The sequence below is a fragment of the Phyllopteryx taeniolatus genome, chromosome 15, assembly GCF_024500385.1.
Source record: "Phyllopteryx taeniolatus isolate TA_2022b chromosome 15, UOR_Ptae_1.2, whole genome shotgun sequence".
NCBI classification, from domain to species: Eukaryota; Metazoa; Chordata; class Actinopteri; order Syngnathiformes; family Syngnathidae; genus Phyllopteryx; species Phyllopteryx taeniolatus.
The window spans coordinates 4,010,152-4,035,401 of NC_084516.1; the positions used below are offsets into that span (position 1 = coordinate 4,010,152).

Consider the following 25,250-nt stretch of genomic DNA (forward strand, 5'->3'; position numbering starts at 1 on the left):
GACAAGGGCAAGGGTTTGGGACGATGTCGAGACCAAACCTTCGAGGGGTTGAGACAAACTCATGACCAACACTTTGATGTTGAGACAAAGTCATAACTTAGACTTTTAAGGAGCCAAGAACATGTCAAGATGAAGATTTTTTAGTCAAGTTAAGACCAATACTTTGAGGGGTGGAGACCAAGTCAAGACCAAAACTTTAAGAAATCTAGACCAAGATTTTGAGATGTTGAGACAAGGATTTCGAGTAGAAGAGACCTGGTCAAGACCCAAGATTTTAAAGGTGCCAAGACCAAGTCTAGACCAAGACGAGGGTTTGAGGCCAAGTCAAGATCAAGACTTTAAGGGGCCAAAACCAAGTCAACAACAAGACATTGAGAGTTTGAGAGTCAAGATTAAGACTTTGAGGAGTTAAGATGATGTCAGCACCGAGACTGAGAATTTGAGAATTTATTTATTTATTTATTATTATTTATATCAAATTTTCCATCCTCTTGTCTGACTTGTGCATGTTTGTTTTTTTGTTGTTTCCGTTTTGAAGAAAGAAGAAAATGGAAAGGTGGTGAGCACAGTTCCCTCATCTCAAAACCGCTTCGTCCAGTCAGGCCTCGGTCCAGGTCAGGAGTATGAGGTGTCCATCAGCGTAATAAAAAACAACAGCAAAGGACCACCAGCGATCCAACAAGTCACAACCAGTGAGTTTGGGACTAAATTTGATTGCTATTCCCAAAAAAAAAAAAAAAAAATCACTTTGTGTTGTCTGAAGGTGGCCATAACCAGAAGTAGCAAAAGTACTCACACTCTGTTCAGTACTGTTTGTAAAAAAGTAGAGGTACTGATTCAAATCGTGCACGTGTGTAAAAATAAAGAATCTGCACACTCTAAAATGTAAAAAGTAAAACAAAGTAGTTTTTTTTCCACATACAATAAGTATTTGGATGACTTGAAAACTTTGCACACAAAATAGTTTCCTTCTTCTTTTATGGACTTGCACATTGCTCATACTGAAAAGAAGAAAGGCTAAGTTGTTTTTAAAACGAAAAGCTAGCCAGTGTTGGCTGGACTTTTGCTATGAAAACAACATGTTGCCAAAGCTTTGTTAACGTTGGGAAGTGACTAACAAAAAAAAAAAAAAAGCTAAATTAGCTAATGATGACTAATGGAAAAAATAATGCACCTTACTTGTGCTTTTTTTTTTCACGTTAAACAGAGACATTTTGAATGGCCGAAGCTGGTGGTTTTTAGGCTGGCACAAGACACAACGCATTTGTCATGAATCATTCTTGATGTATTACCGTGTATCTTACTTTTCCGACACTGTTGTGTCGTCGTTATTTATGCTCCCTGGTTCATACTCCTCCATGTGGCTGCTGTCCCTGTTGCCAAGATCTCAGTAAGTTGAAGAAAGTACATATGTCTGTTTTTAAATGTAGGGAGTAAAAAACAAAAGTAGTCAGAAAAATATATACTCAAGAAAAGTGTAGATACATGAAAACTCAACTTCGGTACAGTACAGTACTTCCCACCTTTGGTCGTAACCAAAGCAAAATGGAACTGGGCTGTGACGCCCTTCTGAAAATCCACAGTAGCCTACGAGATGTCCTGTTCGGCCCTCCATTATATTTGTTTGGCTCAGCGTGGTCTGCAGTGCTGTATGACGGACCATTTCACTGGTGAGGCCTTTTGTTGATGTCATATGCACACAGCATGCAGATATGGATCTTGGAATTAGCTTAAAGCTTCGCCCACATTTGAGCACCCTGAGCTCTCCCTGAAGTATTTAGAAAAGTCTCGCTTGAGATAAAGTCTGTCATCCGAGTTTAATTTTACAGCTGGAACCATTAACTGGGTCGTTTCAATCATGGATTCCATTTTTATGCAAACTTTCTACAAAGTCTTGCTCTTGACTTCTTAAAGACTCGATCTTGACTTGGTTTCAAACCCTCAAAAATGTGGTCTTGACTTGGTCCTAGCTTTGTAAAGTCTTGGTCTTGACTTGGTACCAGCTCTTTGTAGTCTTGGTCTTGACTCAATCGCAACCCTTCAAAGTCTTGGTCTTGACTTGGTCTCTCTACCCATCAAATTATCAGCCTTGATTTGATCTCAACCCATCAAAGTCTCAGTCTTGGCTTCTGAAAGTCTTGGTCTTGACTCAACCGCTCAAAGTTTTGGTCTTCCTTTGATCTCTGCTACCTAAATTTTTGGTCTTGACTTGGTACCAACCATCAAAGTCTCAGGCTTGACTTGGTCTTGGCTCCTTAAAGTCTTGAGCTTGACTTGGTCTACACTCTAGCTTTCAAAGTCTTTGTCTTGACTCTGTCTGACTTGGTGTCAACTCTTCAATGTCATTTTCTTGCCTCTGTCTAATCCACTCAAAGTCCTGGTCATGCCATGGTCTTGGCTCAATCTGTCTCTTCTCCCTTCTTCTGTTATTAAGATATTCCACAAAGTCACAGAAGCTGCAACAAACTAACAACTAACAAGCGGCGATCAGAAGAAGTAAAAAGTAGTCACTAATGGCATGGTCCTTTCATCTGCAGGCATTGACCCCCCACGGCAGCTCCAGGTGCTGGATGTGAGCGACTCCTCAGCACTGATCAGCTGGTCTGATCCCGTGGCAGAGACGGACCAGGTGACTCTATTTTACAAGCCCAGCCAAGGCTCTTCCGAGGGCGCCAAAGTGGAGATCTTCCCACTGGACAAGCAGCACAGCCTGGAGGGCCTGAAGCCCGACACTGAGTACACGGTGTCGCTTGTGGCTCGCAGCCGAGACGTCAGCAGCGAACCAGCTGCCATCACTTTTACCACAGGTCAGCTCCATATGGAATGACAGGAAAGGGTCGGTTCTGTGTCACAGAGATGAGGGACTCGTGCCACATGACGTAACTCGAGTCAGAATTAAGTCGGCCAATTTTAGGATGTGGGACTTGCTTGGCTAAAACTTATGAAAGATTCAACTGGACTTTGACTTGGCATTCATGACTTGCACATATGACTTACTCCGACCTCTGACAAAAACTGAGTGGAAAGTGGCTAATGTGGGAATACATGATATGACGGATAAAGATTATATTACTTGATTTATGACACATGTAACCCAAGTAATGAATTGACTCGACTTGCTTGAAATTTAAACTCAAAGGTTAGCTTCTTGACTTATTCTTGACTTGAACTTGACTTATGAACACATATGTGATTTACTCCCACCTCAATGCGACTAACATGAGCGTGTTTGTATTGTGTGAAGCACTGGATGCTCCCAGGGAGCTGCTGGCCATGCTGCAAACAGAAGACAGCATCACGCTGAGGTGGCGCAACAGTCAGGCCGATGTGGACAGCTATCGTGTGAAATACAGCCCGTTATCTGGCGCGGCCCACGGCGAGGAAGTGTTACCACGAGGACCAGGAGAAACCACCATGGCCACAATTACAGGCAAGTGTACCCTATGTTTTTGAGCTCAAAGAGGAGTGACTAGACCAGGGGTGTCAAACTTGTTTTCATTGTAGTCGTAGTTATGGTTGCTCTTTGGGGGGTTTAATATAAGGCCGGATCTGGCCGGTGGTCCTGGAGTATGACACTTCTGGACGAGTCAATGTGGTGGTTGTCCAGGGCTGAAGGCAGGGACCGAGTACGGGATTGGCGTGACCGGCGTGAAGAATGAGCGGGAAAGCCTGCCAGCTACCATAAACGCAGCGACCGGTGAGTGATACACCTCATAATCGTGATGAAAAATACAAGACAGGATTCATGATTGATGGCTTCTTGTCAGACCTGGACCCTCCACGAGATCTGGAGCAAACAGTGTCCACTGAGACATCCATCAGCATTCGGTGGGAGAAGCCACACGCCAAGGTGTCGCGATACCGGTTGGTGTATGTTTCCAGAGACGGACAAGTCGAGGAGACGGTGATCCCTGCCTCCGAGACTACATTCGTTTTACCTGACCTGACTCCGGCGACAAGTTACACAGTAACGTTGACAGCAGAGCGAGGCCACAGGATGAGCTCGCCGGTCACTCTGGCTGCATCCACAGGTGGGTGGAGCTACTGGTAGCGGGAGGCACTGCCTTAACCAATTCACTTCCTCACAGATTCTCTGAGTGTCATTGGAAGAGGAAAAAAAACAAAATTCTAACCTTGTCCGTGTAGATTCTCAGTCATTCAGGTCATGGTTATCCGCAAATGTTGAATCGAGGCTAGTACACTCTTCTTGATTGTTCACCCCTGGGACAGGATCTCTAGAAGCAAACCCAACAGCGTTGGTTATACATTGTAGTGTCGTGAGGAATGCAGTGACCTCTACATTGTAGAGACCAAGTAACCCCTACACAAACACTTGGCACAACATGGGAGAGCAACCTCTTCAGGGCCAGACTCAGCAGTTCGTTTGCTTCTCAAAAAGAAGGGACATTTCATTTGAAGACAACCATGTCTTTCCAAAATCTGTACAGAGAGGACCGCTGGTTTGAAAGAGGTGTGAAAGAAACCATCTATGTCGAACAAGAAAGGCCCCTTAAACAGAAGAGGAGGTTTATGCAATCACCTATTGTCTGCTTACAACAATGTCCTGAGATCCCGCAGAAGATTGTCTTATTTGATGGGAAAAGTGGCCACTGAAGAGCCATTTTGCCACCAGGCAAGTGAACGACAACAGCAAACCTCGTGTGGCCACCCTTAGGGGACACGTCCACCAGTGACATAAAATACAGGAGACTCCACATGTAAAATTTAGAACTGAGGAAGCCTTTTGGATTAAAGCTGTAACATCTTCAACAACCAAGAAGAATCCGGTTACCTGCATTCTACTTTTGCAGATTTTTGAACCTTCTTTTACTCACTATAGTCACCGCACCTTTACCTCCAGATGCTCTGATGCCTACAACGACACAGTTCATACAGCAAGTTCAAAAGCCACATTCCCTCTGTCCAGGAAACATGGGACGTCTCAGCATCACAAATGCTACCTCTGCTAGCATTTGCCCAGACAGGTGGGTGCCCAACGGGTCTTACGAGAACTTTTCCGTCCATGTGAGGCCATGTGAGTTCAGTACTGGGAAGTGAGAGGAGAGCCAAATCATATTGCGAGGAACTCTTGAGCGAAACACCTCTTAAAACTCCAGTGGTGAGCCGTCAGGTCTCTGGTGGCAATGTACATTCTAATATTGGTTGTTGATGGTTTCTATAATTGTGATGTGAGAGTGGTGGCATGAAGAGGTGGATTGAGTCGGACAAGGCCCCGCTAACGGCCCAGGTACACAATGCACGGTCTGCCACTGCTTAGCGCTCAAATGTTTTGCTAGCACACATAATGCTACCACAAATTCTTGCTTTTAGAGTGGAGGGCTACTCCAGGACTCTTGGACCAGTTTTGTCTTCCTACGCTGCTTCTTCCTGCTTAGGGTTTTGAAGAACTAAAGATGGTTATACGACAAGCTACAAATGTTTTTTCCACAGTTCATCAATTGACCCTTTGCTAAGACCTGCTGCAATTCACCCATAGTTCTCAATTTGTTCCAATATGGTTAGCAAGCTAACAATAGCAGCCTGTGTTTGTCTCAGTTACTTTTAGAAAAAAAAAACAGGAGCACGTAGCAAGCCTTGTTAGCTTAGTTGGCTGAATTTGATAGCAGTGTCCAGGCTTGACAGTCATTCAGCCTGTGCAAGTGATTGGTCAGTCTGGACTTTGGTGTGCAGCTTAGCGAAAGGTCAATTGCTCAGCTTCAAGACGCATGCACATTTGTTGACTGTGTTTCAGCATCTTATTTTTTCGTGGTTTTGTTAGCCGCTGCTCTGAGCCATCTTTAGCGTCGGTTGTGTGTGACCCAGCAGAGGCGGCGAGGCCCTCCGTGGCCAACCTCACCTTCTCTGACATAACGTGGGAAGGCTTCACGGCCTCTTGGAGCCCCTTGGGCGGCGACTTTGACAGCTTTGTGGTGGAGGTAACAAACTTGGACAATACGGCACAGAGCCAGAACCTGAGTGTGTCGGGCGGCGCACTCAGCCTGGGACTCTGGGGCCTGAACGCCAACACCAGCTACATGGTGGGCCTGTACCCTCTCTACCGGGGCGCCTTCTTGGAGCCCGTGTACGCCGAAGCCACCACAGGTACCGGTGTCTGTCCGGGTGCCTTGACTCGCTATTTTTGGTCCCCATAACTGCTTCGCAACAAACAGATGAATTAACGTTAGTCAATGATGTCATAAGCATTCATTATGCTTAGAATACACATCAGTGCACGGCTATGAAAGCAAGCATGCTCCCTCAATGACATGGCAAGCCTTGATTTTGACCAATTTTTGGTACGGATATGCTGAACTTAGCATTTTTTTCTTGTTTGCTTCTTGTTTTATAACTCCAACATGCATACGTAACCATGTAGCGACAACCTTATTGGCATGGAAATCACATGGAAAAGTCTGCACTCCCCTGTTCAAATGCCAGATTTTTGTGAAATAAAAATTAGACCAAGATAAATTATTTCAAAACTATTTTTGTGATCCCCTAACCTGTATAACTCAATGGATTTTTTAAAAATATTTTCGAAACGCTAAGTGAAAATGAACAACCGAGATAATGTAATTGCACAAGTGCGCACACCTCTCATAACTGGGATGTGACTGTTCAAAATTAACCAATCATGTTAAATGAGAGTCAGCACAGAGGCCTTTAAAATCGTGGCAAGTGTGTACGGACTCCCTTTTATCATGACTTGGAAAGTGATTCGTTAATTCTGGAAACAGTCACATCCTGGTTATAAGATGGTGTGCACACTTGTGCAACCACATTATTTCAATTGTTTCTTCTTTAAAAAATTGTTTTTTTTAAATCACAAATACCTGGCATTTGAAGAGGGGTGTGAAGACATCTTATAGCCACTATACATGTCTCACAAAAAAATTAGATTTCTAAGGATATCTGCCATTCAGAAATTTCACCCCAAGGACAAATATCCCTAACTTTTTGTGAGTAGCGTTACTCACTTCGCTGCTTATACTGTACACCATTGACTGATGTTAGTCCACTCTTATTGTTATTGTTCTTCTTTTCTTTCTTTTTTTAATTTCCCCTATATCTTCTGTCATGCCGCTTGCCTCGCCGCATGCCATACAAACATCTCAATGACCTCATGAAGTCACGTTTCCGTGTCACCACCATCGAGAGAGGCCGATCACTCGCCGGCCCCTCGGAAGCGTCGAAGTGCATGAAGGTCTGCATCGATACGCTGTAATGAATGCAAAAGCAAATGGGTGGAATTTCCCACTCCCTCCCTAAAGCATCATTTCACGACCGTGTGAACAAATCAAGAGCACGATAGAGTCGTTCAACTTTTGCTAAGCCATACCTCCCGAAATGTAGTCTGACCAATCAAAACTGAAAAACCGAGCCAAATAATGCAGGCTCTGGCTAAAGCTATGCAGCATTTATCTAAGCCAATAGAAAGCCGTCTCCGGATAGAACTATGCGGTCATTCCGTAGTCACTTGAATCCCTCAGAAATCAACCCAGAAGAAAACAGGTTCTGGATAAAGCTGAAACCGGTCGTCCACATTGTCATTTGAAACAATCAGAAACCAAAACGAAGACAGTTACAGTAAATGCGGGCCATGGATGAATCCATGTGGCCATACGCATCCTAGCTTGAGCAAAAAAAATCAAATCAAATCAAAACCAAGTCATATGAATGCAGGCAATGGGTAAAGCGATGTGGCTGTGAAATCTTTGAAATAGAGATTTCTGAAAATGTATTTAAAAAAAAATATATAATAATAATAATAATAATAATAATAATAAAAAGATCACATGTACAAGAGCAGCCAGAGCCGGCCCAAGAATTTTGAGGGGCAAAAAGTAGTTTAATGCATTTTAGAATAAGGCTGTAATATTACAAATTGTTGAAAAAGTGCTGTGAAAAGAAACAAAAATTTACATGACATACCATCTTTTCATGAATGCAATTTTGAAGTTTCTGAATGGTCTAACTGCCAGCTACAAGAAGGAGTCCTGCCTTGTCACTTGTGACAAAACTCATTTCCGCGCACTGTGGCAATTGGTGCTGGCCTCTCCCGGAGCATTTTTTTCGGGTTTGCTGTCTCAAGTTTTAAACACAGTGTTACACAATGTGGGCAGGTCCAGCCAATTCACACGCACAGTGCTGTGGGTTCAATCAAAGTGTGACTTTTATGCAGTTGCTGGCTTTCCCAAAATTATCGCAGCGATCGATTTATTATCTTTAACGCAGTAATATGTTTGTTTGTCTTCCACTAACACTTCCAATTCCATAACCGTAATTTTCCATTGTGAAACCCATCAGAGCTACCCAAAGTGCAAAACGCTCTTTAAAATATGACGGTCTCTACCACTTTTCCACCTGTTGCCAACAGCACGCGCAATGTGTTGGCGTGAACGCGCAATTTAGCGCCCGCTATTCAGGCTCTTAGTCAATCAAGCCCAAAATGTCTAACAATGGTTTCTCCCTTCAGCGCGTCAGCCGTCGCTCGGCCAACTTTCCGTGTCCAACGTGACGTCCGAAAGCTTCTCGGTGGTCTGGAACCACACTGAGGGCCGCTTGGACGGTTTTGTCCTGGAGATTATTGATTCTAATTGGCTGATGGAGCCAAGGGAGTATAACCTGTCCCGCCTTGTGACGGCACAGCAAGTGTCGGGGCTGCGGCCCAGCTCAGACTATGTAGCCTACCTCTACGGGACGTACAAGGGAACCCGGACGAGCGCTGTCAGTGTTGTAGCAACCACAGGTATTTCAAGTGTACTTTATCTGGAATAATTGGCTGTGAGATTTTGGAAAGATTTGTTGCTGTCGTCCCTGCGAAGGTTTTCACAGGCTTCAAATCACTATTGTTTCTAAAATCGTACCGGCCAAAATACGGCACCTCTCCTGACTTCCATTTAGTCCGAGACTGAGCTTACGTCACTCCCACTACGACAGGCGCCCGCTGGCATCCTTTGTACTTTTTGTTTTCACTCAGGAAAGCGGCACTTCATCACCAAGCCGTAGAATTACACTCATCAGTTAGCGTGCGGATCCGTGCACCATCAACAGTCGAGTGTGTGCTAGTCATCCGAATCCTCATCTGTGCGAACACTGCAACTCTGCTTAACTTTTGACTTTGACATGATCGTGCTTCGCTGTAGTTTCACAATAGCGGATCTTCATCCAGCCTAGCTGATCATAATGGAGAAAGTCAGTGTCGGGGTGTTTATTGTGTGTGCGTAGTAGCCAAATGATGATGTCACAATATGGACAAATTCAGAACGTGTCGCTTCCAGACACATTTTCAGAAAGAGGCCATTCATATTTACTAGGTTGTTTGATTTCAGGCAGCACCATGAATGAGTGGTTTCCACATCTGCCTCACAGTTCTAAGGTTTGGCATTTGATCCAAGCTCCGGCCTTCCTGCGTGTAGTTTGCATGTTCTCCCAGTACTTTTTTCGTGGGTACTCCGGCGTCCACCCACATTCCCAAAACCTGCATGGTAGCTTCATTGAAGACTCTAAATTGTCCTTAGGTGTTAGGGTTAGTGAGTGAATGTGAATGTTTGATTATGTTAGATCCTCCTTCTCCTCAGGATTTCTCCGTTCACAAGCACAATGAATACATGTAAAATGTTGGGATGTGAGTGTGAATGGTTGTCTATATGTGCCCCGTGATTGGATGGCACGCATTCAAGGGCGTACTCCGTCTCTAACCCAAAGTCAGTTGCGACAGGCTCCAGCGCACACGCGACACTACTAAGGATGAACACTAACCTATAGAAAATAGATTGTCACACTTGATGGCTGGGCAGTCCCTTCTGAAACTTACAATTGGATCCCTTAAAAATCGACCTTGGCAAAGCGACAAAGTATTTGTGCCCCGGCTATTTTTCGACGGCTTCGCAGGGACGACATCGCCGTGGTCTGGTTTGTGTCTCCAAAGTGACGTGGACGTGTTTTAGTTTCACAAACATATACTGTATATCTCTCTCTCCCCCTTGTAGCTGAAGAGCCAGATTTGTCCCGGCTAGTTGTTGCTAACGTTACCTCAGACCGAGTGTCTCTGACGTGGCGGGCGGGCGACAAGGCATTTGATAACTTTGTAGTAGAAGTGAGAGAGTCTGCTTTGCCCTCGCAGGCGATGGGTCAGGCCCTGCCAGGCCACGCGCGCTCCACAGTCATGGCCGGCCTTAAAGCCCGTACACGCTACGACATAAAGCTGTACGCCAGCGCCGGCGGCCACAACACGTTTCCGCTTTTCGCTGTCGCTACAACAGGTAGGCCACTCCGGGTAGCACCCCCGACGACTCCTGACCGAACGGCACTCAACCGGCATGTTCTTCTTTGTATTCAGAGGACGCCCCCTTGTTAGGGCCCGTGACCGCTCAGTCTACCGGTCCGCATAACCTCAGTGTGAGCTGGAGTATCGCGTCCGGCCACTTTGATGGCTTTGTTGTCCGAGTCGGTGACGCCGAGCAACAGTCTGAGCCGCAGGAGTTCAGTCTGCCCGGCCACGCTGCTAACGTTACCGTCGCCAACCTGATGGATGCCACGGGCTATAATGTGGAAGTTTACGGCTTTTCTCACGGCCGCCGCACTCCCTCCACGCTAGTCCACGCTGTCACAGGTACCCGCCAACTTCACTCATGTCCTCAACACCTTGTTCACTGCATGGAGCCAGAATCCGAAATCCGACTTTTCGTGACTTAGACCACATTAAGTCTGGAGAGTGATTCAGAACAGGCTTTGTAAAGACTACTACATTACTCAGAAAAAGTTTGGTATATTGGGCTTTCGGGTGAGATTACAGGATGAACCAAAAATGCACTATAACCTTTGCTGGTTTTATTACTTGTCGCACAATTTGCTGTTCTCTAACGGCAAAATTCACAACAACTCATCATGCTGTTCACATTTTGACATCACGAGACCAACGGGACACCTAACGATTGATCAACAGTACAGTACCTCGTACCGGGATGTTCTCAGGGCCAAGTACCCACTGATTTTAGAGTGTTACAGCGTGTCATCATCAGGTTGTTCCAGAGAGATCCGAAGAGTTAGGAAATGGTATTGAAGTGGATCAGATCCTTGTTATAGAAATCAATCATTTTTAGGTTCATCCTTAAATTTTACCCCAAAGCTGAATAACCTTTTGTGAGTAGTGTTAAGTATCACAGCCAGGTGATAGGTAGGCTTTGTTCACACCGCCGGCAAATCTGATTTGGTTCTCATGTCGTATCTTGGACTGTTCGTACTCTCATTTGCAAGAGATAGGCGGGATTTGTTGAGTCCACACATGGTGGTAAAAACCCAGGTTTCAGTGAGTATGCTTGGGATGCAGGAATACAACCGGTGATTTGTCTTCCACGCCGTTGTCGTCAGAACGGTTGCTCTTAAAAAGTAGTGTTATCGCACAACCACGGCTCTGATGTCCGATTTGAAAAATCAGAATGTCCGGATTGAAGACACTTCTGTAGAAGCCGGGTCAGAGAATCTCTTTGTGTGGCAGTGTGAACAAAGCCTTAGATACACAGCTAGTCTATACAGGACTTTTAGGATATACAGTAATCCTCTGCATATTTGCGGTTCACAATTCAAGAATTCACCTATTCACAATTTTTTTGTGGAACAATTCCGCAGCTATTTACGGTTTTATGCTTTTTTTTCAAATGCTCTAAGATGCTGCAAAGGCCCTGTCTTAAAAGAAAAGTAGTCGTGTCAAGGGAGCATTCTGAAGCGATACATCAGACTGAGAGACAAGCTTTGTATGTAGGGGAGGAGCTAAGTTTAGCCTGGGTTGTAGTGAAACTTAAGGAAAATCTTGGCGTCATGTGCATGTACATGCACAGTTCCGATGCATTAAAAAAAAAAATCGAATTATCTGTAAGCCGTTTTGAAGGGTACTGTATAATGAGTGTTTTGGGATCATAGTTTGTGATATGTTTCCAGTTTAAACTATAAATATAGGCAAACATACCCTCTAAAGATTTTTAAGGGCATCAATTACTTGCAGTTTTCTGCTATTTGCAGCAGGGCTCATTCATTATCCCCCATGAATAGCGGGGATTACTGTATACATCGCTGTGAGGATATTTTCCCTCTAGAAATAAAGCTAGTAGACAATTTGCTGATTTGCTTTTGCAATCCTTGCACGCATCCTAACTGAAAAAACAACAACAACCCAAAACCGACTGCCCCCTTCCTCCAGCACCTTTGCCCAAAGTGGAAAACCTGACCGTTTCCAACGTCACCCCCTTCGGCTTCCGTGTGTCATGGGGGGTGAAGCAGCGGCAGCCGCGGGACGAATCGGCGCCCTCCGCAGGCGCTTTCAGCCACTTTAACGTAGTGGTGACCGACTCAGGCTGGCTTCTGGAGCCTCAGGAGTTCACGGTGCCCGGAAACCAGACCCACCTGGACGTGTGGGGGCTCATCACCGGTATAGGCTATGAGGTCAGGCTGACGGGAGTGTCAAAGGCGGGGCTCCTCTCTCGGCCCCTCACCGCAGTGGCCGTCACAGGTACCGACCGCAGGGACCCCGCGCCCTGGGAAGGGGCGACCTTGCATACCGCAACTACAGTGGTACCTTGATTTAAGAGCGGCCAGACGAATGGCTTTTTTCAGTTACGAGAGGAGAGCCAGAGTCGCCCGTGCACTCTCAGCCGTTTTCAGCTGCTGCTCCAGATTAATGGCATTCTAATTCATTTCACGGAACAAATGAAACCCGTAAGTCAAGGTACCACTGCACTGTGCGCATCATCGATCGGCCTTAAGTTGCAACTCTGAAGTTTCAACCTCACGACATGGCACCGCCTACATTGATTTATTTTAAGTCATGGATGACGCCAGTAACTCAGCTCTGCCATGTTTTGGCGCTGAGGCTTCAGCACAATATTGCCGCCTGACCTGATTTATGACAGTGAATGGTTTCCAGAATCCTTTCCCTCTTCACATTTCCTTTCAAGCGCCTATGACGCGGTCTTGACGTGCAGCCGCAGGAGCAGGCATTGCGGCGCTCCCGTCTGTTCCTTCCTACCTCCCCAAATAAAATGTGAGCCAGCTTGTGGGTTTACGTTCATATTTGACAGTGTGTTTTCCTTCCGATGGTTTGAAAGGGACACTTGTGTTTCTATTTTAGGCGTCTACGTACAACGGTTGATGAGTACACACACGCACAGTTTCAAGCTCTCAGGGCCTTATTCGATTCTACGAACACTTTCAGCTTGTTCATTGACATTAGTCTGTAATTTTAAAGATTTTTTTGTTTGTTTGTTTTGCTTTTTCAAGTTTTGAACTAAAGATCATTTCTTGTCATAGTGTAAAATGTTTACAATTTTGAACCCTTCAATTTCCAGTTTGTAAAACGCACAGGTTGTAAAACAACCTCAGAAATCAGCTTTTTATACTTTTGAAGTACCACCTTTATCTTCTTATCTTTCTACAGCCAGCAGAGAGTCAGCTCCCCTTCTTAAAATCTAAATTGTGTCATTCACTTGCTTTATTGGAATACAGTAAGCCATGAAACACCTATTTCAGAAACAAAAAATATTACATGAAATTGTACCCCTGTCCAAAAATTGATAAATGACCTAATTTGTGAGAAAACGTTTAAAAAATAAATAAATAAATATAGATTTCAAGTGTTGAGTCTGGAACAAAACCCATTTTACTCAAATTGTATGATTAAATCCGGTAAATATGTAATTGAAATACTGTAGGTTTCATTTGATTCAATTGGGCAAGAGTGGCCATGATACAGCCAAAACATGCAATTGGATGTAAATTGTATATTCTTTAATGATTTAAGAAGCTAAAGTTGCAAATTACAAAATCGGACAAAAAATCCCCACCCTTGAGAAGTTTCATTACATGAGGATTAATACAGGTAAAATGTTTAAAAATAATAATAATAAATAAAAAAACAAGAACAAAACTATAAGGAAGGAAAACACTGCGCATGACATGTCCGTCGATCTAACCTCCAATTTGTTTCTTTCCCTTTGTGAATGCACTGGGAGCGTGGCTGGCAGGAGGACGCATGACGACTCGGTTTCTCCGAGCTGATTGGCTCCTGTCTGAAACTGACTTGATTGAGAGTCTTTGAAAAGCCTTTTTGTATCTTCAATTCTTTTCGTTTTGCCCGGACTGACTTGCACTTGCATCTCGATCGGAGGTCTCCACTCTGAAATGGAAATGGCTTCTAATTATCTCTCTGAAATCTTGGTAGAAAGTGGATGAATGAACCAACAACCTTTCCTTTCTGGCCCAGAGGCGGAACCGGAGGTGGAGCATCTCTTTGTCTCTGATATTACGGCCGACGGTTTCCGTGTGTCGTGGACGGCGGACGAAGACCTCTTTGACAGATTTGTGATCAAACTACGGGACAGCAAAAGATTATCCCGTCCTCAGGAGCACAGTGTTCACGGCGGCGAGCGAACCAGGCTAATCACTGGACTCGTGGCAGGCACCGAGTATGAAATTGAACTTTACGGCCTTTCGTTGGACCACCGCTCCCAACCGATCTTTGGGGTTGCTCAGACAGGTACTTGAGCTACACTGCTAACATATTAAACTCTTGAACCTCTCAAAACTGGACTAACTGGTTCAGACTAACCCCTTGAACCTTTCAGAACTGGATCCACTGGTGCTCCACTAACCTGTGGAATACGCCAGAACTGGATCTGCTGCTTGTGTACTAAACTCTCAGTCCTGGATTTGTATCCTCTGGAACCTCTCAAAACTGGATCCGGTCATTCAGACTAACCTCTTGAACCCGTCAGAACTGGATCTGCTTGTTCTATAATAATCCTCAGTGACCCCTTAGAGCTGGATCCAATGGTTGCACATAAACCTCTGTAACCTCTAAGAACTAGATCCCATCATTCTATACTAACCTCTTAGAACTCATTCCACTGGCCTTATCTTAATTTATGGGACCTTTCAGAACGGGATACACTAGTTTTATACTAATCTCTGGAACTCTTCGGAATGGGTCCCACTGCTTCCAAACTAAACTTTAGGATCCCAAAGAACTCGAATCCCTGGTTCTATACTAACATCTCAGAACTGGATCCACTGGTTCAAAACTAACATCTGGAACCCCTCAAAACTGGATCTCCTGGTTCTATACTAACTTTTCAGGACTCAATCTGTGTTCTGATGTTTATTCTGGGAGAACTCAGAACTGCATCCGCTACTTGTATACTAACATTTTGGATCCCTTTGAACTGGATCCCCCGGTTCTATATTAACCTCAGAATTGGATCCACTGGTTTGAAACTAACCTCTGAATCCAGTCACCATTTAGTAATCTTTGTCACTCTGGTGGAGAATTGTCTATGCCGGACCAACTCAGTCCTTGATCATTTTCTCTTTCACCTCTAACCTAAGAACCTCCTTTCTCTCCACCAGGCCTGACAACTCCAAAGGGCCTTCGTTTCTCTGACGTGACAGACTTGTCAGCTGTGGTCCACTGGTCCATGCCTCAGTCTGCAGTCGACAACTATCACATCACCTACATGCCATTTGAGGGAGGTAAGCCTTAGATTGTAACTTTGGTGACCAGAGGATGAGTCCCAAGTCCCTAAGGCAAAGGTTGGGACTCGCGTCATTGTGACTTGGACTCCAGTTGAGTCAAGTCACTGTTTTGAGGACTTGATTTACCAACAATTAAAACTCTGGAGACTTGACTTTGACTTGGGAGTTAAAGATTTGAGTGAATTCCGTTACTTTAACTTATTGGTCTTCTCTCTTTATGAGAATCAGATACTTCAGGCAAGACATTAATCAGGTGACTTGACTTGGGACTTGACTTATCACAGGATTTGACTTGAAATAAACTGTGACTTGACTTGCCCAGGACAAAAGGACTCGGGACTTGCTTGAGACCTAAAAGTTAAGACTTGCGACCTACTTGAGACACGTGTGACATAATTCCATGTTTGCCCAAAGAGAATAATTTCTGGTCCACAGGAAGCCAGATGAGCGTAACTGTGGACGGCAACGTGCTGCAAGCTTTGCTGCCCAACATGAGTCCTGGCAGGACGTACCAGGTGACTGTCAGTGCCGTGAAGGGTCTTGAGGAGAGTGACCCCAGCGGTGATGTCGTAACCACTGGTGAGTCCTCGGACCTGGAGGACCATCTGAGTTCTCAGCCCCCTCGGATTACTTGTCAACGAGACCGTTCATGTCTATTTCCCCTGCAGCTTTGGACAGACCTCAGGATCTGACCACGATTAACGTCACGGACGGCTCCGCTCTGTTGCGATGGAAACCATCCGTGGCCACGGTGGACGGATACGTGATAACGTATAGTTCTGAGTCAGGTTTGTTTGTTCTGTTACTTGACTTGAAATGATGTCCACATAGATTTGCTGTGATGGGACTGCCTGACATGTCCCACAGTGTCCCCGACCGTGGAGCGTGTTTCCGAAACCGAGTTGGAGATTGGCTCGTTGCTTCCAGGAACGCTCTACACCGTGGAGCTCGTCGCCACCAGAGAGGCGCAGATGAGCGCCTCTGTCTTGACAGAATTTACCACCAGTAGGCCTGAGTATATATCAGATAAACCCTTGAATTTTTGATACGTTGATAACCCAGATTTGACACTGGGTTTGCAGAGGTGGACTCCCCACGAGATCTGGTGGCCATCAACATTGAAACGGACAGCGCCACCGTGACATGGAGACCCCCACAGGCCGCCGTCAGCGGTTACTCCCTGACCTTCTCCGTGGCGGATGGCATGACCCGGGTAGGATACACCAGAGGTTCTCAAAATATTTGGGGTACAGGGACCCCTTACAGGGGAGATTTTTTTTAATACATTTTATTTTAACATTTAGTCCTAAATATTAATGAATTTGATATTTATTCATCGTCGCTAGCTGACGTGCACTGCTTCCACCGTGATTTTGTAGATTCTCAATCATTCAGATCATGGTAGTCCACAAAGGTTGAATGGAGGCAACTGGACTCATCTTGTTTGTTGAAGACATTTCACCTTTAATCCAAAGGGTTTCTCCAAATCGAAATTGTAGGTGTCTTTTAGTCTCCCTCTTTAAGTCTCTTGTGGGTGTATCCCTTGGGGGCGGTCACAAGTCCTTTACTCACCGGTCCTTCACCGGTCTGGTGACAAAAAAAGATTGTTAGTGGCCACTCTTACCATGGAACGAGACAATCTTCGGGGGAGAGGTTTCAGGTTCCGTTAACAACACGACACGACATAATAATTGATTGCAAATGATTTTGTAGGAGGTCATGCTGAGTCCGACCGCCACCTCCTACAACATGGCCCAGCTGGCCGGCTCCACAGAGTACACAGTCCGACTGCAAGCCGTCGCCGGAGCTGAGAGAAGTCGCCACGTAACCGCCGTCTTTAGTACAGGCAAGCACCGGCATCAATCAGGTCTTCACTCTCATGGTCCCGAAGTCCTTTCAGGGACCTGAATTCTGTGGGAAAACTGCTTGAAACCGCTTCCAAAATGATCTCCGTGGACCTTGTTGAATCTGTGGTAAGTTTTTTTTTTTTTTTTGGCTTGCTTTCAGTGGGCCAGTTGCACAAGTACCCAAAAGACTGTGCACAGATCTTCCTGAATGGCGAGCGCGCGACGGGCGTGTACAACGTCTACGTGGGCGGCGTGGAGAGCCAAGTCATCCAGGTCTCCTGTGACATGGACACGGATGGCGGAGGATGGATGGTGAGCTCGTGCAAGAATCCCACCGGCAGTGGTGGGAAGTAACCAAGATCAAGTCATTTATTGCTGTCCTTAAGTCGATTCTTCAGGTATCTTATTTTAGTTTTGATTGTGCCAAGGAACTGTGTTGAGGTGCATTGAGAAGCTTCATTTATGCATAAAAAGTGCTTTCCCAACATCTTGGTGGCTAAATCTATGTTGAAGTAATTTGAGGAGTTGACTTTAGACAAAAGTAGTGCTTTGCTGCTATGTTTTGACAGCGATCGGCAATTCTAAACCTTTTAATGGGGGCATCAGTTACTTGCCAATTTTCACTTCACTACATTTTTACGTTTTACTTACTGAAGTACATTTTAATGTACTTTATTTTTACGTAATTAAAGGAGTTGAATCAATACTTCTACTTTTATTGTAGTCTTATTTTTCTTTGAACACAGGTATCGGTACCTCCACTTAACGAAGGTGTGTCCTCCTCAGGTCTTCTTGAGACGGCAAAACGGGAAGTTAGAGTTCTTCAGGAATTGGAAGAACTACACTGCTGGTTTCGGTAACGTGAACGACGAGTTCTGGCTGGGTACGTTTCTTCTACCTTCGACTTACTGAGTGTTTTGTGCCTTCGCTCACTGATGTTCAATCAGATTGCTTGTTGCAGGTCTCAGCAACCTCCACAAGATCACATCTGCTGGCCAGTACGTGCTGCGCGTGGACCTGAGGGACAGCGGAGAATCCGCCTACGCTCAGTACGACAAGTTCTCCATTGCAGAGCCCAGAACGCGCTATAAGATTTACATTGGGGCTTACAGCGGGACGGCAGGTAGGCTTTGTTTTTGAGGAACTACTGTACCAAGAGGTAAATCTGGAATGAAAGCTGGTCAATGAATGATAGCAAACGAAAGGCAGACAACCAAAAAGCTGCTGAAAATTTGCAAACTACAGCTACCAAACGGAAGCTCCCAAAAGGAATCTACCAAATGGATGCTACCGAACGGAAGTTACCAAACAGAAGCTATCAAATGGAAGCTACCGGACGGAAGCGAGCGAACAGAAGATACCTAACGGAAGTGAGCTAACTAAAGCTAGTGAACGTAAGAGAGTCGGGCGAGTCGGGAAAAAAGCAATCTAAACAAAGTTAGAATGGAAGCTAATCAAATGAAAGCGAGTGAATGAAAGCGCTACTGGAAGCTAGCGGAAGATTCCGGGTGGAAGCGAGCTAACGGAAGCTACCAAACGGAAGGAAGCTAATGAAAACTAGAGTACGGACGTGAGTGGAAATGTCTGGTCAAAAGCAAGCAAACGAAAGCAAAAAGCTACTAAGCGGAAGCTACTGGACAGAAACGAGCAAACAAAAGCTAGTGAACAAAAGCTAATCAAATACAAGTGGGTTAACGAAAGCCAGAAGAAGCTACCAGACTAAAGTGAGCAAGGAAAACCCAGCAGATGGACGTTTGTGAAGAAACGCGAACAAACGAAAGTTAACCCAATGGAAGTGAGTGAATGGCAGCGAGCAGTAGCTACCAAAGGGACTAAAGGGAGCTAACGAAAGCTAAGGAAACAAAATTACTGACTGAAAACTACCAAACGAAACCTAGGGAACAAGAGCTACAGATCAGAAGTTAGCTTTTGTTGTGTTTGTTTTGTTGGTTTTGACAATTTGTGGACGCTTTGTTATTCCTTTGCGGACACTGTGTAAACTTTGTTGGACGTTTTGTGTACCCTTTATTGCCACTTCGTGGATCCTTTCTTGACGCCTCACAATGCGTAGTAAAGGCGGGAAAAAATAATTGAATACATTTTGTAAAAAGACTAACGTTAAAAAAAATGTGAAAAAGTGAATGTGCGGCTGTAAATACTTTCCAAGTGGTGTGGGTTTAAGAAGCTCAAAATCGTTTTTCAATATGTTCCTGCCTGCGCGCCAGGCGACTCCATGACGTACCACCAGGGCCGTCCCTTCTCCACCTTCGACAACGACAACGACATCGCCGTCACCAACTGCGCTCTGTCCTACAAGGGAGCCTTCTGGTACAAAAACTGCCATCGTGTCAACTTGATGGGAAAATACGGAGACAAGAGTCACAGTAAGGTACGGGACACGTCCGATCATTGAGACTCACACATTGCAAGTATCGTCTTCCCCAGCCTCTTCTCTGTTTTTTTAAAACGCTCTCAGATGCCGAAAGATGGCCCCGAAGCCCTGGCTAATTATTAGCATAGATGTCACTATAATCATAAACCTTCAAACAAAGTATTTGTACTTGTGTACTTCCCACCACTGTGGTCCACAGGGCGTCAACTGGTTCCACTGGAAGGGCCACGAGACCTCCATCGAGTTTGCGGAGATGAAACTCCGACCGACCGACTTCGGGAATCCAGAGAGCAGGAAGAAAAGATCGTAGGGTCCGACGTGAAAACTTCCTCTCCTCCAGATATTCACCACAAAAAAAAAAACCACACAAGTCGCGTGGGCCCAATCCTCCAGGGACAAACGTTAATTCTACATGATCCATTTGGTCAAAGGCACATCATCCGCAACATCGTCAGTGGCATGTTGCATATGTTGAAATATGAAGATGAACTCTCCATAAGTCGTTATTAAATTGAGTTTTTTTTATGTAGTAGGAGTTGTAAAATTTCAGCGCAAATTAAAATGTTGGTTTGATTTGGAAAAAAAGAAAAGAAATGTGCATGTCGTTTCCGCTGACAGCCAGCAGGTGGCAGTGTTGACCAGTTGCGGGCAGGGCTTCATTTCATCAGCTTCAGTACTTTTTGCATAAAAACGTCATGAGGTCTGTTTACAAGTCATTAAATTGTGAACAAAAAAAAACAGTGTCCACATAATGTACAGTTTAGTTTGCACACAAAAAGTATAAGAAATAGATCACCAACCAGAAATGTATTGCTTTCCTCACCATTATTTTGGAAAATTCAGTGGCAGTTTAGTGTACCCTTCGCAGACCTTTTGTGTACACCTTGTTAAGACTTTGGGACCCTTTGTGGACTTATGGTGTACGCTTTGTGGAACCTTTGTGTCCACTTTCTGTGCCCTTTGTTGACACTAATGGACCCTTCGTTGACAATTTCTGTTGATGCTTTGGTGGACCCTTTGTGTACACTGTATGGAACATTTGTGCACCCTTTGTTGACACTTTGTGGAGTCTGCGGCGCCGTTGTGCCGCTCACGTCCACACGCCGGTTGAGCTGCGTGAGATATAGACGGCGTAGATGAGGTTGCATTTGGCGATTAAGCTCACAAATAAAATAGAAAACACTTTGCGGAAAACCTGTTTGCGCGGCCTCGCTCAAACATGCCAAGCAGCATTCAACATTTTTTGTGTGTGTGCGTGCGCGCGCGCGCGTGTGTTCTACTCTTTCTAGGAATCGTTGTGCCGAGAGCTGGCGTGCTATATTTGAATCGACAGGCCCTCTCGCACACATCAATCTTCACACATTCTCGCAAGGCCGATTGCGCACACGTTATTGCACAATATAGCGAACCTCCGTTTAGTGCCGCTAGCCTGCAAGCTTGAAACACATTTCAATGCATGAAAATAAACTTCTTAACGTACGCTAGTGGCTGTTGTCACTCTCGCTCGCACAATCCTCCAAATAAGATGCAAAGTGCCCTTGCTTCAAGCTGTTTATTGTAAAATAACGAAAGTTCACTAACTTAATGCTAACATCGAGACAGGCTAATGGAAATGAGCGTTGATGTTACATAATTATAAACGTTCGAAGAACTGCCACGTTAAAGTCCCCGTAAGATGAAAATAAATGTCTTCTAGATTTGACACATCAACACCACAGAAAAGAATTTTGGCAAATTTGAATCAAAATCATGAAAAATCCCGCTATGGTCTCCGCTCTCCAACAATGTGGGCGTGTCTGCTGACTGCGTGAAAAAATGGATGCTACTTTGTTTAGCATCTTTCTGGAGCCTACAAATCTTTCCATTTGCCACCGGGTCATCACGGGGATTTCCACGCCGCAACCAGAGGCGCTAGCCACAAGCTAACTCGCGACCTAACACTCTCCTCTTGGCCGGCGGACGAGCGCAGGGCTCACACATGCCGTCACCTCCTCGCGTGGAAATTGAAATAACGACACCGAGCTGTTGTGTCAACTGTGGCATCCAGCTTCGACTATATCTCATGCCACTTGCATTTTTTTAATACCCAAAGAGGGAAAAATCGATTTCATTGATTCGCAGACCATATCGCGCAGCCCTACATGGAGTTTTTTTGATTTATTTTTTTCTTAAGGCTGAGAGCATTACGACATTTCATCAGCCTGTATGTGGAGTTGTACCTAAAGAGACCTAAGAGGATTGCGTGTACGCGTGAGTGTGTTTGTTTAGCGCATGTTGAAGCACACGTATGAGCCGGGTCAAGGGATCACGACCCCGATTTCTTTACCTCATCGCACCGCCATCTGTGTGCAAAGCTGCTTACAGCCGCAAACTATATACGCGCCACTCATCCAGTCAGCTTCACCAAACCTCACCCCACCCACTCGCTAACCAAAACAGCAGCACCTACATGGAGTCTTACTGGCGCAAACCAGAGCGAAGATTGAAGATTACCGACAATCCCGGCCAGCGGCATAAACGAGCCCGGCCTGACCTGATGGCGGATTAGGGCCTCATTCGCAGGAGCGTCGGGTCTATTTTGGGTTTGGACGGGATCAAACGGGATTACGCTGACAATGACTCGCCGGGCCATTGCTTTCAGATTCGCATGAAAATCCAACAAGCGGTGTCGGGATGGCTAAACTGTTATTCGCACGATTGGCCTTTTTTTTTTTTTTTTTTTTCATACGCGCTGTGGTTTATTTTTTGAGCAGGCTAGTCAAATCAGTGACGACATGCTGGCATTTGCTCTTTGAAAGGCTTTAGCTGCTAGCACCGTTAGCACCTGTTGCTGTGTTTGTTGTGTTGAAGCGAGATGCTTACAACAATGCGAACTGTGTTGTTTGAGAGGGGAAATCCATCCATCCATCCATTTTCTGAGCCGCTTCTCCTCACTAGGGTCGCGGGCGTGCTGGAGCCTATCCCAGCTGTCATCGGGCAGGAGGCGGGGTACACCCTGAACTGGTTGCCAGTCAATCGTAGGGCACATACAAACAAACAACCATTCGCACTCACATTCACACCTACGGGCAATTTAGAGTCCCCAATTAATGCATGTTTTTGGGATGTGGGAGGAAACCGGAGTGCCCGGAGAAAACCCACGCAGGCACGGGGAGAACATGCAAACTCCACACAGGCGGGGACGGGGATTGAACCCCGCACCTCAGAACTGTGAGGCTGACGCTCTAACCAGTCGGCCACCGTGCCGCTGAGAGGGGAAATATTTACAAAAATATTGGTGAGGGGGGAAATACAAATATTACAAAAACTATAAAAACAAACAAAAGAAAAACATAAAAGTAAAGTGAATTACAAAAACATTAGGAAAACAAAAATATCCTAAAAACTAAAATATTGGGACAAATTAACAAATAATACAAAAATGAAAAAAAATAAATAAATTACATGACAAAAAAAAATGGGAAAAAAATACACAAATATTATATGCAACAATTCAAATGATATGATTATATTATTCTTCCACGTTTCGCATTTTCTCCTGGCCCAAGCAGACGAGTGTTTTTGATGGATTCAAAATAAATGAGCTTGTATTTATATTGCAGTACTCTGACTTGCGATTGCTGATTGCCAAGGCACTCCATGGCTGCCGGCCGCCGAGTCGTTATTGGCGGAGCGATGACATCATCGGGTCAAGCTTTCAGCTTTACGCGGTATTTTGCTCCGTTTTAGCAAAAATTGTATTTCCTCCACTTTGCACGTCCAATCACTGACAAGCCATCATCCGCGGTGACCCCTCTTATCTGCTCGTTTCACCTGACACCAGAGCCGCTGAGTCGGCGCACAATGACCCCCGTTATCGACCGGTGGCCTCGTGATTGGTCACCCATTAGACTTGACTGCAGAGCACAGATGAAATTTCTGCTAGGGGAAATTATAGATCATCGTGGGCAAAATGATCCTGCTTATCTCTACTGTACTCTCACTGTAATGCATCCAAAGATTAGTAGTGGCCAATACGGTCCTCAAAATATTAGCGACACAAACTAGGCACACATTCAAAAAAGTAGCAAAATATCAGACAAAAATATAAAAATGTTGGCAAAGAATACAAGAATTTAGGTCCAAAAATATAAAAATACTACAAAATAATACCAAAATATTACACCCAAAAACACAAATTAACACAATCAACAGAAAAATACACTAAAAATAGAAAGCAATCCTAAAATATCTAAAAGAAAATAAATTACAAAATATTTCTCTATTTTGTACAAATATAAAAATATTCATCCAAAACCACACAAATACTGTATTAGAAAAATATTAGTATAAAAAATTAATATTACAAAAATATATTTAAAAAACACACACACACCATTTTTGGTAAAAATAGACAAAGAAATACTGCACAATTATTGGAAAAACCCTAACCGTGTTTGGGAAAAGGTGGTAAATATTAGTTAGAAAATACAAAAATAAATCTGAGGAAAAAAAAAAAATAATAATATATATATATATATATATATATATATATATATATATATATATAAATACCACAAATATGAGACAAACGTTAATGTTATCAATCCCTCTATTTTCTGAACTGCTTATCCCCACTAGGGTCGCGGGCGTTTTGGTGTCTAACACAGCTGACTCTGGGCGAGAGGCGGGGTACGCCTTGAACTGGTCGCCGGCCAATCGCAGGGCACACATAGACAAACAACAATTTGCACTCACATTCACACCTCTGGACAATTTTGAGTCTTCAGTCAACCTTCCATGCATATTTTGGGATGTGAGAGGAAACCGGCGTGCCCGGAGAAGACCCACGCAAGCACGGGGAGAACATGCAAAGTCCACACAGGCGGGGCTGGGATTTGAACCCCCAACCTCAGAACTGTGAGGCAGATGTGCTTACTAGTGCCGTTTCCTTAATGTTATATTGAGCTAATTTAAAAGCTTGATTTAATAACAATATCCATCTGCAATTTCAACTGGACATTTAAAAAAAAAATGAATACGAAGAATAATCAATCCATCCCAAGAAATGTGAGCTGATCAGTGAGTGAGAAATCAAGTGAACTTTGCCTGCTAATTCTGGCCGTGGTTTGGTGTTTTTTTCCCTGCGAGAGGTTGCTGGCTATTTCTGTGAATCATTAAGCAAGACCTGAAACGGCCGCTCCCTCCCGCTATCTGGCCGCTCGCTGATAAGCCGTCCGAACTTCCTACCGTACCTTTTTTTTTTTTTTCTCTCTCTTGTTTTGCTCCCCTAAGCCCGGCCTCTAACCGCTCGGCGAACAATGTAGCGGCCTCCAGTTGTGCCCAATGAACCCAGGAAAACCTCCCCTTAAAGCCAGACGTCACTTAAAACACGACGACAAAGCGTCTTTTTGCAAAGTTTCACGTACAGTAGTGGTACCACGATTTATGAGTAAACTTATTTACGAGTTTTTAATGTCATGTAGTTGTCAAACTCTTCTTTGTAT

The 25,250-nt window shown here is 44.6% G+C and overlaps 1 protein-coding gene across 9 annotated transcripts in view; it reads left to right on the forward strand.

Annotated features, from left to right (window-relative positions):
• LOC133490342 (tenascin-like) overlaps positions 1–23,365 on the forward strand; it is a 34,081-nt gene extending 10,716 nt beyond the window's left edge. Inside the window, exons 5-27 of one of the 9 annotated variants that reach the window (XM_061800288.1) lie at positions 539–692; positions 2,538–2,807; positions 3,245–3,430; positions 3,608–3,697; positions 3,768–4,031; positions 5,827–6,102; positions 7,130–7,204; positions 8,477–8,749; positions 9,993–10,265; positions 10,343–10,615; positions 12,200–12,508; positions 14,258–14,530; positions 15,400–15,522; positions 15,961–16,104; positions 16,194–16,313; positions 16,393–16,530; positions 16,608–16,738; positions 17,239–17,371; positions 17,533–17,684; positions 18,159–18,255; positions 18,334–18,495; positions 19,598–19,761; positions 19,964–23,365. In XM_061800288.1, the coding sequence (XP_061656272.1) occupies positions 539–692; positions 2,538–2,807; positions 3,245–3,430; positions 3,608–3,697; positions 3,768–4,031; positions 5,827–6,102; positions 7,130–7,204; positions 8,477–8,749; positions 9,993–10,265; positions 10,343–10,615; positions 12,200–12,508; positions 14,258–14,530; positions 15,400–15,522; positions 15,961–16,104; positions 16,194–16,313; positions 16,393–16,530; positions 16,608–16,738; positions 17,239–17,371; positions 17,533–17,684; positions 18,159–18,255; positions 18,334–18,495; positions 19,598–19,761; positions 19,964–20,074 (4,191 nt within the window). In that variant the 3' untranslated portion in view covers positions 20,075–23,365. The remainder of the gene's footprint in view (positions 1–538; positions 693–2,537; positions 2,808–3,244; positions 3,431–3,607; positions 3,698–3,767; positions 4,032–5,826; positions 6,103–7,129; positions 7,205–8,476; positions 8,750–9,992; positions 10,266–10,342; positions 10,616–12,199; positions 12,509–14,257; positions 14,531–15,399; positions 15,523–15,960; positions 16,105–16,193; positions 16,314–16,392; positions 16,531–16,607; positions 16,739–17,238; positions 17,372–17,532; positions 17,685–18,158; positions 18,256–18,333; positions 18,496–19,597; positions 19,762–19,963) is intronic. The other 8 variants (XM_061800290.1, XM_061800291.1, XM_061800293.1 and 5 more) reach the window with 8 other exon arrangements.
• Positions 23,366–25,250: the final 1,885 nt, after the last annotated feature.